The sequence below is a fragment of the Gavialis gangeticus genome, unplaced genomic scaffold, assembly GCF_001723915.1.
Source record: "Gavialis gangeticus isolate Ggan-Ray unplaced genomic scaffold, GavGan_comp1, whole genome shotgun sequence".
NCBI classification, from domain to species: Eukaryota; Metazoa; Chordata; order Crocodylia; family Gavialidae; genus Gavialis; species Gavialis gangeticus.
This window is the reverse complement of record NW_017729004.1, coordinates 12,753,517-12,769,962: the sequence shown is the minus strand read 5'-3', so window position 1 is coordinate 12,769,962 and position 16,446 is coordinate 12,753,517. Positions and strand designations below refer to the sequence as shown.

At 43.8% G+C, this 16,446-nt stretch overlaps 1 protein-coding gene across 1 annotated transcript in view; it reads right to left on the bottom strand.

The window, feature by feature from the left end:
• LOC109291212 (sodium channel protein type 5 subunit alpha-like) overlaps window positions 1-16,446 on the bottom strand; it is a 374,712-nt gene that overhangs the window by 286,381 nt on the left and 71,885 nt on the right. Inside the window, exon 4 of the mRNA XM_019508100.1 lies at window positions 1,371-1,468. Within this exon, the coding sequence (XP_019363645.1) occupies window positions 1,371-1,468 (98 nt within the window). The remainder of the gene's footprint in view (window positions 1-1,370; window positions 1,469-16,446) is intronic.

The window sequence follows — 16,446 nt, the reverse complement described above, 5'->3', positions numbered from 1 at the left end:
TACAGAACTATGACTGCCCATCTATTGACTCCTCTGTGAAATCCTATGAAATATGAACTTTCATTTCTACCCAGGGGAACTTTTACAATCTTTTCTCTGATGCCTGATGAAGGGTTTTTGTGCCCGGAAGCTTGCAATTAAAGAAATGTTTTTGCAAAAATCTTGTTGGTCTAATAAAGAGAACACCTCTGTCCACGAGCCCTGATTGCTTACAGAACTACAAACTGACCGGACTTTTCTTTTAAAGCCAGTCTTCCCCTCCCCCCAAAAGAAAACTGTTAGTTCAAGCTCAGCCAGTTTCCTGAAGCCTCCAATTATCCAAAAAGATGGAAACCCCATAAATAATTCTGAAGGCCTTTGGTACCCGTTTATAAAACTGGCCTAGAAATTATGGGGCTGTCCTCTATGCTATCGCATTACAGAAGGGGTCAGCAACATAAAGCCTACGGAGCCATTAGAGCTGGGCTGCAAAGTTGGAGTCCTCTGCCTGTGTCCATGCTCGGGCTGGGCAGCTGGAAGCTGCATCCACATGGCCACCACTTCCTGCAGTCCCCACTCCCTGCCTGTGGCATGGGCCAGCTTCTAGCCAATACAGAGCTGTGCCACATATGGGAGGTAATGGGGTGTAAACGGAGAGAAGCAAAGACAAAGCTTCCAGCTGCCCAATCCCAATGAAGCTGCTGAGCAGCTAGAAGCTGTACTGCAGGGGCAGCCAGGGAGCAGAGGACTAGGGGAAGTGGCAGCGGAGTGGGCACAGCACCCAGCTGCCTGGCTCCAGTGTGGATATCACCGAAGCCACCTGGCCCACATCAAACCGGAGTCGGGTTGTCCTGGCCCATGGCTTGCTAAAGGTTGCCACCGCTGCATTGTAGAACTGAATCCCATGGACATTGACAGACAGCTTCTCTCTAGTGTTAATGGGCTTGGGATTGGGCTTCTTATGCTTAAAACCCAACGTATTCTACAACTGTTTTCTGACATCATTCAACTTGAATTGCAGTTGCATATTTTCAACATATATCCAGCTCCTGAACCCCTTATCTGAAAACCTGAGGGGTGGCAGGTCAATTTTAAATGGTGGTCTAATCATACATAGGGTTTCATTCCAATGTAGCATATGCGGGGGCATGTAGCAAAAAGCATTTAACTTAATTTCCAAGGGAGTTTTCATAGGGGAGAAACATCTGGCAAAAAGAGTTAGTCAAGACAGAGAGCACACAGAAGTCATTTTCATGCAAAAAATTAAGAAACATAAAACAGGAAGAGAAGAGTACAACAGAAGACAAAGGAGAGAACAGCTATGGAAATGGCATAGATGGAACAGTAGAGATACACAGAGAAAGTGTATATAAAGCAGTAGAAATACTTACTCAACATATTTATTCCAAGACGGAGTCTCTGATTGTGCCATGAACACACAATTGGTTAAAATAGTGCACATAATAAACATACTGAACAATGTAAAGATCTGAATTAAGGAAATATAATGATAGTAAACAAAGACCTCATAACATTTTCCTTGAATTGTCATCACTAAGCACCATGCACAACTCGTGAAGGGAATACCGCTATACCTGAAGGCAGGAACTGCTAGGAGTTCTCCTCTGCTTTTTTCACTGCTTGCGTCTTTTATTCACGCAGTAAAGTACATGCAAGAATTCTGCAACATTTATGAAACACAACACCCAAAATATACAGCCGTGCTAAGACCTGGATTTGGTGACATAGAGCATAATATGTAGGCAACCTCAGAATGAGCGGAGGGACTATGCATTTTTAACCACATCTGTTACTTTCATCTCAGCACTTCTTGCTGTTTCCTGAAAGAAAGAGCAAGCTGTCAGTAGGCAACTACAAAGGAAGAGATCTTCTACGAAACCTGCTTCAAAATCGCTTCCTTCCTACTCTTTTAGTGCTGATTCAATTCACACATTCTTGAGCAATAGAACAAGCTTGGTGAGACCAGAGCTGGAGGACTGTGCCCAATTCTGGGCTCCGCAACTCAGAAACGATGTGGAGAAGCTCGAGAGAGTGCAGAGGAGAGCCACGCGCATGATCAGAGGACAGGAGAACAGGCCTTATGAGGACAGGCTGAGAGCCATGGGACTCTTCAGCCTGGAACAGCGCAGGCTCGGAGGGACCTGGTGGCTGCCTGTGAGTGCATCAGGGGTGTGCATCAGGATCTGGGGGAATGCCTGTTCACCAGGGCACCCCATGGGAAGACTAGGTCCAACAGTCACAAACTCCCGCAAGACCATTTTGGGCTCGACATAAGGAAAAACTTTTTTACTGTCCGAGTCCCCAGGGCCTTGCATAGGCTCCCCCAGAGGCGGTACAGGCACCTACTCTGGACACTTTCAAGAAGCACTCAGATGCTTATCTTACTGAGATCATTTGACCCCAGCTGACTTCCTGCCCCTGGGGAAGGGGGCTGGACCTGATGATCTTGCGAGGTCCCTTCCAGCCCTAATGTCTATGAAAGCTATGAAGCTCTAGCCACTCCTTCCTTTGTCTCTAATGGGCTGAAGGTCCATGCCTTTGGTGTGGAAGGGTACTCAGGCATAGAAGCTGTTTTACAGGATGGTAATTTTAACATTGAATATATACACACCCAGCTGGAAACTTGGATACATCTGTTAAGCCACCAGATACCCTATTTAGATGTCAATGCCATCGCTCAGCCTCTCAGATAAGTAGTGCAGATATGTCAATGACAATTTGATCATCCAAATCAGGGCTGTCCGGTTGGTAGCCTGTGGGCTGCAGAAACCCTGGGAGTGGTTAACATTGCCCCACAGACCTCAGCACCTCCTTTCCTGCTGCCATTCAGTGGAAAAGGTCCTGGGGGGGCGGGAAGGGAGGGTCTATGCCCCCCCCCCTCGCTCCCATGCAGCCTATTCAACAGGGGGTCACGTGCTACCAGCTGGAAGGTAGTGGGTGCATGTCACCAGCACAGAGCATGTGGTGGAGATGGGGGAGTCCAGTACAGACTACAAAGTGTGGGGGATCCAAGGGAGGGCTGCAGTGGACTGTGTGCCTAAATGTGCAGTGTGCAGCCCACAGACATGCAAAGTTGGGCGGCCTTGATCCAAATAAAGAAATGAGCATCATAAATGGAGTTCCTGTGTTTGAAAACTGAGTTTCTTGAATTGGTTCTGTAAAAATCACAAGAGGCATACTGCAAAATTAACAAAAGCAATGAGATCCTCCCTTGCAAATAAAGGTTCACTGTTATTGAAATGGTAAATGGAGAGAAGGACAAGGAAAATGACCTAGCATCCAGCTAATAGGCTGGCATACATGCAAGGTGAGATAACAGAATACAAAAAGGAACTTCCTTTGTTAGTGCAGAAAAAAGTACATACATTTTCACACCGGCGTTTATTGTATCCCTCTGATAATTTTATGTTAGAGAATAGCAGTCCTACTTTTGGTTCAAAGGTATGTCCTGCAATGTTTGCATCTGAACTGCACGAAAATCACCCTTTCATGGGGCCATGATCTCTGCTGAATACAGAGTGGAATGTTTTCTGATGTACGGCATACGCAAGTGCAAGATTAAATTGGTAGTAACTAACCCACGTATTCCCACATGTGAACTTAGAAACCAGTAATTGAACTCACAGGGACTACTCAGCCAAAAACATTTTCCAGTTCTGGGGCCTATACCTCCTAATGGATGGCTGTGAAGGGGAGCTGATAACCAGCCTCATTTCTTAATGCAGATTTAGATGGGTGTATACAAGTCAAGTCCATTTATCAAGAACTTGATTAGGCTGCAAACTATTTTCATGCTAAAAAAATGCACTAAGCTTCATCTAGAAGATAACCGATTATTTTTCAGGTATCATGATAATTCTGTGACCTCCTCTCCCCTCACCCCCAAATTCAGCTATCTTAGGCTATTCCAAACAAGTAATACCCTTCTGTTTAATTCTAACCAAGGGAAATCTCCCAGGGTAAAGGTTTGCAATTTCTCTTTACAGACCACCTCCCTCCTGAAATGTATCTTTGTATATTTATAAAGAAGTAAGTGACTGAACCTAGAAGGACTCCCCAAAGGCTTTAAATATAGGCAGGAGGCCTAATATTTTTACCTGGGAACTAACTGGGGCATCCAAGACGACATTAAATTAACAGTGCAAAAGAAGGGCACCACAGGAAAAATGCAGAACAAACTCAAATGCAATGTGTTTGCAAATAAACAAAACCATTTGGTGTGGACCAACAATTCAATTACTAAGAAGTAACTTACTCCAGATTTGACTCCACAGTGAATCAGTTCTGTAGTAAGGAGTGGACACATGACCAGCTCTCCACACAAATGAAGCCTTATGAAGTATCTGACCACACAATGGGAGAGATGCCCAAAACAAAACTGACAATCGTACCAGACACAAGAAACACACTCTGGTGTAAGTTTACTTCTCGCTTTCTCAGAAGTGACTTTACGCTGTAGAACAGCATTTTTTCCAGAGTAAATGCTGTATATCGTGTGTCCACTTCAAGAATACTCCAGAGTAAATGTGTCGTGTGTCTGCTCTCAGGTTCAAGAAAGCTAGGAACAGAAGAATCTTTTCAATTGTTTATATATTAATACTAGAAATTGATGTAATAAGCACAGAAATTAAAACAGGATGCACTGAAACACAGTGATTTACATGACCACAATGTTAAAAGTGTCTGCTCATAAAAATATTATCCATTACCTAACTTTAGAGTTATTGGGAATTTAAAAGTGCAGGATCTTGGATACATGTGGTTCAATATGTTGACACTGAATCAAGCCAGAAAGAATGAGTTGCTCTGCAGGCTGCATGCATGGACAGGAAAACCACCTTATTTTGGAAGCCATGTGCCGGACATCTCTCGCAGCCTCTAAGAATTACAGATAACAAACCTCCAACACAAGAACTGTGGCACCCAACTTAAGATGAAGCTGTTCTAGCCCTCAGGCTGACAGACAGTGATGAGTTAATGAACAGACTGAAAACTGATGGTTGCTTCAGAACCAGTGATCATGGCCCGATTACATTCAATACAGGCCAAGAAAGATCAGTCACAATCAGTAATTACACATATGCTTGACATTGCAGAAGGACTTACTTTCTAAAGCTGAAGGAAACAATGAACAAAATTGATTGGAAGAAAAAAAAATAGACAAAAAACAAATGAAAACAAGGGTTTCTCTAAGAATCATGTATTATATGGCCAAAAAGCCATGATTCAATTATCAAGACAGAAGACAACTTTGGCAAGAAGTCCAACCCATTTATACACTGGAGCGCAGGCAGGAAACAGAAATAAAACAGCAATATGAATGAAATGGAACAAGGAGGGTGTATATAACAGCAGATGTATATCAGAAGTTATGAAGGTTAGAAAATTGATAAGGGAAGCTAAAGATGTAACTGAACAACATGTGGCTGGCAGGGTTAAGTATAAGGTATATAAAAACTGAGGCATCCCATCAATGCTAAACGCCCATTAATCAATAGCCAATACAGGTGGTAAATAGTTAATGATGTAGAAAAAATAGGAGCGTTCATTAAATATTCTTGTGCCATATTTGGAACAAAGCAAGATGATTCACTCGTATCAGATAAGGATGCAAATGTACTTTCCATTCCATTAGTAACTAAAGGTAATGTTAGGGAACATCTAGGGATAAACATTTATAGATCAGCAGACGCAGGTAACTTGCATTTAATAGTCCTAAAAGAGTTGGTTGAGGCAATCTCTGGCCTTTTGATGTTCATTTTTGATAAATCTTGGAACACCAGACAAATTCCAGAAGACTAGAAGACCATTAATGTTGTGCCAACATGCCAAAACATATCTTTGTTTTTCTAAATGAGCATTGCAGGGGATCATGAAGAAGCAGAGGGAGAAGACCAAAGAGAAATCAAGAAATGAGAAGAGAGTATTAAAATAAAACAGAGAGATGCAGGAAATGGATATATTGCTCAAGAAGGGGACCACTTACTTAGCTCATAACCAATTTGGGGTAAGGACTCTCTTTTTGTTCTGTCTTTGTACAGCAGCTGGCACAAAGGAATTGTCATCTCCGACTGAGCTACAACAATGCAAATCATAAATCACAATTAGAAGAGGAGAGCTTAAGGAGCAGGATAAGGCACGGGATGGGAGTGATGCACCCATTCAAGAAAGGCCAAGTTAAAAACAGGCAAATCCAAGAGAACCACGAAATCACAGACAGTGTACTACAGACCCTGAGACGCATGCAAAAATAAGGACCTCCAAATAAGACTGATAACTGAGGAAGAAGCATAGGAGCCGTGGGAGAAAAGCAGTTCATAACAAAGTAGTTATATACTGTTTCATGATTTATTCTGTGTCTTTGTGCAAATGAAGTGAAAGGAAATCAATCTGTGGTTGAACTCGGACCTGGGCCATTGGCACAGAAGTGAAGAGGGGGACTAGCCAGAAGGCTGAAAAAACAAGGGACAGTTCTCCTGTCCTGTCTGGTATTAGTTTGTAAGGTGGCTGGGGCAGGGCCTGTACCTGCGGGCTGTGTTTCTGCGGTCTTCAGCACAGTGAAGTCCGCTGCAGATCCCTGGGCGTAGAAGGCGCAGCAGTGTGCTCAGCGGTGTTCAAACTTCCAGCCCCACAGGCTGAACGAGTGGTGTAGGCCTGGATCCCATGTGGGTCTGATATGCAGGGTCAGTCTATGGGCCTGATCTGGCCATGTGCTGGCCCAGCCCTGCATGCTGGACCTGGCTGAATACCAGCATGATCTAGTGGGCAAGGCCACATCATCCAGCATGTGGGGTTCCCCCCAGGTCTAGAAATTTTTGCAGAGAGAAGCAGCAATTACTGCTGCAGCTGCTCGCCCACTGCCATGGGCCAGATGTTGAGTACCACGGTTCTAGGCCCTTTAGAAAACCCTACGACAAGAGATAGGCCTGTTTGTAATGGCAAAAGCTGCCACAGTTTGAATTGGTTTCTAACATTCAACAGTGAGATAGAAACTGCCAGTAGGGGCATTAGGGGGATGCAGAGAGTTGGATATATCTCACCTAATGGCAACGTAGCTTCAGAGACAGAATTGTAAAGCTTGAGGAATCCCCATCAATCAGCTCCAGGAAATGTGGGCTTTCAGCGATTTGGGCTCCTATTCCATTCTCTCTCTTTTACTGTGTGTTACAGCTGTCTGGGAAGTGTTGAAACAAGACTATAATCATTTTAATTAGAGATTTAAAATATCATCTGCCAAACAGAGACTTAATCCAGGATAGAAACGTCTGGAGTTGCCTGAGAAACAGGCTGAGCATAGCTTTAGCATTTGATGTCGGCAGTATGTCAATGATTAGTAGAGTATCATGGGCTGGATTTTCAAAAGTATTCAGCACCAAAAGTGGCATCAGATTTTCAGAAGAGTTTAGCACCTTGTTAGGCACCTGAATGAAGTAGCCAGACTATCCAAAGGCTGGACTCTCACCAACTTCCACTGAGCCGGTGTTGGAAAACTGACTGTTTCCTGCAAGTGCTAAAAGAGAGGTGACGGGTACTGCAAATCTGGGTGTCAGGGACAATGGTGCTCCCACTGCAGCCAAAAACATATTACAGATGTGTCAAAGTGTCACCAAAAGGGACAATAGAAGGCAGCTTTTCATTTAGTAATGGAGCAGAAACCCAGATTCAATCCAAATTTGCTGACTTCTGCTCAAACCCCTTAAAAATCAGGTTGAAACGGCATGAAACAGAGGTCAAGTAAACAGTTGTATAGAACTGGGGCAGGCTGGCTGCTAGTGCAAGCAAAGAATGAGCAAGAGAAAACAACAGTCTCTCTCTGAATTATTTTAAAACTCAAGCTGACTATTTTGGTGTCGAAGGGTCAAGACGCTTTCAGACAAGATTCCAGCTCCAAGCTTAGTTCTGATGAAGTTTCTCCTTCTACTTCAACAGAAAAAAAAGGGGACCACAGTAGAAGAGTTCACGTTGTGGCTCCTGTCCAATTCCAGTGAACCTGCAAATTCTGCTAACTACCTTGTCACTAGCAATCTCAGACATATACAGTGCAAATCTCTAACTTGCAACAGGCTGAAGTGCTGCATCACACCCATGGCCCTTTTTCAGGGCTGGTCCTGACAGTCAACTCTGCAAACATTGAGGGACTCGCAGGAGTCAAACAGGATGTTCTTTTCAGGATGTGCACCAATTACAACTGTCGTATGCTCTGTCGCCAGGAGACACAGAGATGGTCAAACAGCAATAGGCCATTGATCCCTGGGATGAGATTGGCCATCGAAAGGCAGCATGAGAAATATGGCAGCACTGTCTTCATAAAACCAAAGTTTGCCATCAACATAGCATTGATGACAGAACAAAATGACATTGAAATCTTGACCATCAATATGGACAACATCTCAATAACATCTGTTTATAAGCCTCCAGGGAAGTGTTTTGTGAGCCCAGACCTCAAAACAGCACACAAGATCATTTGTGACTTTACTAGCCACAGCATCACAAGGGGTTACAGCAAAAACAATGAGAATGGCAACTTGGTCAAAATGTGGGCCGAGACATACCACCAAGCCTGATCCATGACTCAAAGCTACCTAGGTCTTTGACTAGCTCCCAATAGAGATGAAGCTGTAATCCAGCTCTTGCCTATTTTTAAACAATAACATAGAAGTTATGGGAAAAAAGACTGTTGTAACCCACCCCTCACACAGCACAGACCAGTCACTATCAATGTCACAGCAGGCATAACTCCAAATATGGTACCAGTGCATAGACATTTCAATTTTAAGAAAGCAGAATGGAGGGTCTTTTCCTAAGACCTTCACAAAGAAGTGACACGCATCAAACTTGTCTTGGATAATTATGTCGTCTTCATGAATGCAGTGTGCAAAGCCTCCAATACATATATACCTTGAGGATACAGAACTGAGTATACACCAGGGTGTACTCCCATGCTAGCAGCTGAATACAAAAAATACCAGCAAGTATTTCAAAGAGATCCTTTCTCAGAAGATACTATCTCAGCAGGGACAGCCCTAACTAACAAGCACCAAGGAAGGCGATGGAAATGGAAAGAATTGATCGAAGGAATAGATATGACCCACACTAGTAGGAAAGTACAGTTACCATTAGCAAGTTGAGTAATGACCCAAAGAAAGTACAGCAAAACCACAACATCACAGCCAACAAGATGGCTCACCAGCTTCTGCTCACCAGTCAAGTTCTGAATAAACAGCTTAAAATATGGAGGACAATCATTTTAGCACATAATACACAATGGATGAACTCAATGCCAGAATAAGTAACTTGAAGAATGACAAAGCAACTGGACTCAATGACATATGTATGGAGCAGATCAAGCACTTCGGTCCCACAGCCAGGTTATGAATATTATGCCTTTTTAACAATTGCTCATCATACCTCGGCTATAGTAACAAACCCATGTAATAGCTGTATTAAAGCCATGGATGGATGCATCTGGCCAGAGAACTTCAGGCCAGAGCTACTCCTGTGCCATCTTTATAAGCTTTACAAATGTCTTATTTTCAATCACTTTTCACCTTATATTGAACAACATCTAAAATACCAGAACAAGCCAGATTCATACCAGAGAAGTCCTGCACTGGCCAAATACTAAATGTCACCGAGCATATAGAAGACAGATTCGAGAAAGATGACAACAGATGCTGTATTTGCAGATCTATCAGCGGCATATGACACAGTCAGCCACTAAAACTTGTCTGCCAGATGCAGGTTACAGACTTTCACCTACACCATAGAAAAACCAAGTGGAAATTAAACATCACTTGGGATGGAATACCACTAAATAATCACCCAAACCTTGTGTACTAGGCAGTTACATTGGGTCAAACATTTACCTTCAAAACACATGTAAAGAAGATGAAAGGGAAAGTCAGTGCCTGCAACAACATACTTCAAAAGTTGGTCATCTCAGAGTGGGGAGTGAACCCAGTTACATTATGAACCGCTGCAATTGCCTGGTATTACTCAACTGCAGAGTATGCATGTCCAGCATGGGAATGATCAGCTCATGTCAAGAAACTAGACCTAGGGGTAAAAAAATAAAAAAAAACTGGAAAAAACCCCAAAGCAGCGCACGCTTGGGCAGTATGCACGGCTAAAAATCAGAGGCAGGCTGCAGCTCTGGGAGAAGCCCAGGTAAGGCTGCTTCGGCCAGTACAATACTGGCCCCAGCCCCCCCATGCCACCTGGGGCAACCTGCCGTGCTCCAAAGTGTGCGTGACACAGGCATTCCGCAGGGACAAGGAGCGGCAGTGCACCAAGTTGTCCCCAGGGAACCAAACTTTCATGCATGTCTGGATGTCCCCGTGGACGCTAGGCTAGCCACATCTCTTCCTTGGGATGCTGGTTGCTATAGAGCAGAGGCTGGCAAAGTCAAGCCCATGGGCTGGATGGGACCTGTGACGGAGTCCATTTCCCCGCAGCCCCTTCCCGCATCGCTCCAACCAGTTTCCACGGAGACCCCCAGGAGCAGAGGGGCTGTGAGAGTGTGGGGTCAGGGTCTCCATGAATGTCTCCAGGGTCCCTGTGTGGTGGTGACAGCATGAGCCACAGCCAGGGTAGAGCCAGGATTGCAGCTCTGCCCATGCCATCAATGCTGCAAAATCCCAGTGCCAGCCCTGGAGCAGCTCCCCACCCAGCTGCACTCCATGGAGAGCCTGGCCCCACGCTGTCACAGCCCCACACCTCCATGGAGACTGGCTGGGGTGATGCGGGCAGAGCTGCTGACCAGATTTACCATTTTGCCCCCACCTGCTTTAGAGGATGCCATGGAGCTGCTGGATGCCTACACCAGAATCTCAGAGCAACATGCCTTCACGAGAGGAATTTAACATAAGCTACCTGAGCAGCTTCCAAAATAACCTTTCTTTCTTTTATCCTAATCAGGTGCCACATTCCCAGTTAATTGGCTTGGGAACCGGATGACTAGGCCTTGCTACTGGTCTGGCAGGCTGCTCATCTAGCTACCCTGTGCAGAAACCTCCCTTATTAGCCTCCTCAAGATTTCTAGTTACTTCAGCCCCTACCCTCAATTTCTAATATGCCATTGACTCACTCAGGGGCCACTTTATTTGTATATAGGACCTCCTAGAGCAGGGGCTGGCAACGTTTTGCGACACAGTGCTGAAAACACCCACAACCTCAACTTGTAAGGTGCTGGTGTGCCATGGCCGGATTGCAGCGGAGCTGTGAGGGACCCAATCTTTGTTGCTGCAGCACAGCCCTGGCCCTTTGCCCGCTGTCTGTCCCATGGCTTGCAGGCCAAGCAAAATGCCCTTGCACGCCACACTCTGGCACCCATGCCAGGTGTTGTCTACTCCTGTCTTAGAGTCTAAGACTAGAGCTCAAGGAATTGGGAAAGCCTAAAGGGTATTACAGATGCCTGTAGGAGAAGTGATTTGAACTACTGCAAGGTTACCTACAAGTCCTCTGGACATTATTTCTCTTGCTTAATGGCCAGACCATCCAAGCAGAGCAGGATGAACTGTCATGCAGGAGAGAGCGCTGAAAAAGCAAACCCTTCCTTTGTGGAAATCTCAGGAGGCAGCACTGCAGAAATGCTGTTTCAGTTAAGAGCTCGAGTCTCCAAAGACTGTTTGGAGCATGATGCTTGCTCTGTCCTTTCTGTTCTCTTCTGTTGTCTGTACAGTACACTCAGCGATCGGAAAGGGAGATAAGGTATCTACTGAACAAGTTGCTTCAGACACTTCCGTGACAGGGCACCATTTGCTTATGCTTCTTTTGTTTTCCCTCTGGGGGAAAATAAAGATAGCTTGCTACTCTCATGCGAGACAATAGATCCAGCTTCTGAATTCATGCCTGTGATATTATCTGCTTGAGTATTTGCTGATTCAGACTCCATTCTGCCTGAAATATTGACTTCCTGCTCTGCCACTTGGCCTCTGTGTTTAGAGTTCCCTTGATGTGAATGGCCTTTATCGACAGAAAACGATGTACTGCCTAATGCGGGAACTCTCCTCCTATCCTTTTGTGACTGGAGGTTTTTTCCTTCCATCTGCTTCCTGATGTACGAGACTGCTCTTGGATTGTCTGCCAGTACAGTTTCTTGAACTGGAATGCTGCTCGCCTAAACCCTTAAAAGTTTCTCTCATGGTATCCCTTGCTTGGGCATGTTCCTGAAACACACTCCCTAGTACTCATACTTTGAATCCTGGAGGGTATTAAGATATCTCCTTGCGGTCATTTGAGTGACTTTCATATTAGGTATAGAAGGGAATATTTCTACCTTGCCCTGTGCATTAGCAAGCACTGTTGGCTGCCCTTGAACTTGCATGGACACAGGAATGGTGACAACACAGAGATCCAAACCTGCAACATCATTGGATATTCTTGCTTTCTGATAGTAGTCTCCAGCTCTCGGAGTCACACAAGTACCACTCCAGTGCCTGTGACGGACTTCAGCAAGGCTGTAGTGATGCAACCATGAACTGAGTGATGCGACTGCCCTCTGTGTTCTTCTCAAAGACCATGGCATTAAATTTATAGAACAATAAATCAGTAAAGTTTATTCAGAGAGCCTTCTTGGCCTGTTTATCTGCTGTTCCCTGCGGTTCATGGGGAAACGTAACAACTTATCCAGAACTTCCTTAAAGGTATCCACACATCTTCCCCTTTTACATGTAACATATCCTCATGTAATACTAACACTGGAAGTTTAGTTCAACCCATTAATAAAGCACATTAACAGGTATCTATAAGTCGTTGTGTTGACTTTTTAGCTCCAAGTGATCTTTGCAGATTCTCTGCATTCTCAATCCTTATGGGTTCAGTTCTCCTTTGGTTTCCTTGTTCAGATGTCTCTACTTCTGTGTCATGTTCAATCTCCTCTGTTGTTTCTTGTCGCTTTGTTGTTAGCTTTGTTTCCTTTGATGCTGCTTGTTTTCTCCCCTTTACGAGCTGCGAGTGTCATCTTTTCCTTCTTAACAGAAGTCCTTCCAGTGTGACTATAGGATCCGGGAGCAACTTGATGGGAGACTAGCGATTTTTGCTTCCACTTTTGTCGACCTGAAATGAGTGCCATACCCTTGTTGTGCAGTTGTGATAACTCCTTGGCATCCCTGTCATAATACCATTTTTGTTGGAGTTTGTTGAATTTTTAAAATGTTTTCACATTTTGCTTTTGATTCTGATGAGCATCATCCACAAGATTTGGCAGCCTGGTTTTGAGTTTTCTGTTAAACATCATTTCTGCTGGGGATAACCTATGTTTCATGGGTGTTGCCCTGTAATTTAAGAGTGACAGGCAACCATCAGTGTGTGAATCTGTAGTTTTGCAAGAATTTCTTCGTTATTTGTACTCCATTTCCCACTAGACCAATGGACCATCATGGGCTCTTTTCTTTGCACTAATCTGTACTTTTGGCATGTTGTACAAGCCTTTATAGCATCTTCTAAGTCATGATTTATGTTGGGCCAATACAGAGAACCCCTTGCTCTCCTTTTGCATTTTTCAATGCCTAGATGCCCCTCATGTAGTCTTACATGTCTTTCTTTAGCACTGCTGGAACAACAAGTCGTGAGGCTTTGAACAAAATGCTATCCAGTACTGGCAGCTCTTCTCTGAATTGGGAATAGGGGCTAGATATATGTTTTCCTGGCCAACCAGAATAAATAGCAGTTATCATTTTTTGCAATGTGGTGTCCTAAGCAGTACCTTCTGCCCACATTTTATTTGTGACAGGAATCATTCTTTTAATTAGATTAACATGTACTATGTCTGAGTCTGGAATTCTGTCATTTTCCATTGTGTCATATGCTCTGGATGACATGTGTGTACTGTATGTCTAGATCATACATTTGCAGTTGAAAGAAAAGTCTCCGTAATCTGGTGGCATGTCTGATAACCCTTTATTTGCTGTAGAAAGGGTTACCAAAGGTTTATGAACAGTTTCAGCTATCACAGCTTCCCATAGATGAATATACAACATTTTTTACAGCCATATACCAGAGCCAAACTTTTCCAATTTGTGCATATAGACACACTGACTTAGAGAGTACCCTATATGCATATGCTACTGGTCTCCAGCTACACTCATGTTTTTAAAGCAAACAGGTTCCAATGCCTTCCTTAGAACCATCTGTTGACAATTTAATGGATCTTTTAGGGTCACAGTATTTTAGTACTGGAGCTTTCATTATTTTTTCCTTTAAGTTTTTTAATTCAGCTGCATGTTCATGTTCCCATATCCATTGAGCATCCATTGGTAGGAACGATCTAAGGTATTTGGTCTGCTCTGCTAAATTAGGTAGATCTTTCCCTAAAATATTGATCATTCCCAGTAACCTTTGCACTCCTTCCTTATCTGTGTTGGGTGGCATGCTTTTAGTGGTTTTAACCCTTGCAGGATCGATTTGCACCCCTTTCTCAGAGAGCTTTTCACCCAGATTTCTTATTTCTTTGACCCTAAATTTGCATTTTTGTTTGTTCCGTTTCAACCTGCTCTGCAGGCTCTTTCCAGTGCCTTTCTTAGCCTCAAGTCATGTTCTTCTATAGTATTTCCCTGAATTAATGCATCATCAATATAAACCATAGTTCCATCAAGACCTTCAAAAAATTGTTGCACCTTTCTGTGAAATATTTCAAATGCAGAACACAGTCCAAAAGGAAGTCTACAAAAGCAATATCTTCTGAAGGGTGTATTGAAGGTATATAATCTAGCGCTATTCTCTTCTAGGGGAATTTACCAAAACCCAGAAGAGGCATCCAAAGTGGAGAAATATTTAGCTTTTGCCATAAGCGGCACTAGAAAATATTATTGGGGGTGGGGAAGGGGACTAGGCGTTGCAAAGCATGCCTGCCTGACCCCACCTCTCCCTCCCACAGGGCTGTTCTGAGGCCACCGCGCACTGGTGCTGTGCACATGGCAGTGGAGGAGCACATGGCAGCGGTGGCAGTGGAGCTGCTGTTGCCAGCCCAGTTTTGGGGGAGCTAAGCCCCATTAGCCCTGGCCTTCTACCGGCGATGCTTCTGTCATGTTGCCAAAAATCTCTGCCCTGGCGGGAATGGGAAAATCCTCCCTTTTGATGTACCTGTTCATTTGCTTAGGATCCAGATGCAATCTCAAGGATCCATCTTTTTTTCTATTATAACCAGTGAATGAACCCAAGCAGCTGGCTGCTCTACTTTTTCTATTATGTTCATGTTAACTAATCTATCTAATTCCTTTTCCAGTTTCTCCCCTACCACAAGGGAAACATTTCTCAGAGAATATATGGTGGGAGTATTTGATTCTCTTAATTCTGTCTTGTACTCAGTTGGCAGTTTCCCTATGCCTTGAAATACATCATAAAACTCTAATGTTCTTGCTTTCTAGTCCCTCGGTGGCATCCATTCTCTTAACCAAAACTTAGAGTTTTATACGTTCACAACCCAATAACTGGCACTAGCTTTCCTGGGACTGTTACAAACTGAACTTTTACTATATTACCCTTGTGTCTAACATGCAGTGTACAAACACCCTTGGTTGCAATCATGTTCACATTATATGCTCTAAGTTTCACTTGCTTACTCACATTATTCCAAAAATGAAAACTATGAATTCTGGAATTACATTGACCTGCGCCCCTGTATCCAATTTAAAAGTTACCATTAGTCTATTGGTGTCCAGGGCAATTGTCCAATCCTCGGAAGAATGAATTTCTTCTTGCATTGTGCCAATGAGGAATTCTTCCTCTTCCTCATTGCATAGAGGATGGGCCTGCCGTTTCTTGTGAGGTGCATCCTGTTCCTTTCTGCAAACTCATGAAAAGTGATTGAATCTTTTACATTGTTGCAGCACTTGCCCGTTGCAGGGCATTGCATGGATTTGTGGTAACCCTCACAGCATCTTAAGCTGTCCATTGTTTCTTCAAGCAATTCTCTTTGGCCTCCACTTGCCTGCTTCACAGCGAGGTCCTCCTTTCTATATTATTTGTGTGTTGCCTTAGGTTTCTGCAGTCTTGTAATGCTGTCTAGTTCAGCTTATTCTGTTTTTTCCTCCAGCTTCTGCAGCCTGGCGTTCGTTATCTCAGCCGCTTGGCACAGTCTAACTGCCTTTTCCAAATTAAGGTCAGGATCCTCTAGCAGTCTTTTCCTGAGATTTGTATCCCTTCTATTTAATACTATTTGATCTCTGACTGTGGACTCTTTTAGCTCTCCAAAATTGCATGACTGGCTCAGCAGCTTGAGGTCTTTGACAAATTCCTCTATTGTCTCACAGTCTTTCTGCCGTCTCATATGGAAATTGTATCATTCAAAGGTTTCATTTTGTTCAGGTATGCAAATATTCCTCAAACTTTTCTATGACTGTACCATAGCTTTTCTATTCTGTTTCTGACAGTTGTAGGCTATTATAAAGAAAAAGAGTTTCTGGGCCTGCTATATCTAAAAAAACTAGCTACCTCGAGTGGATCTTT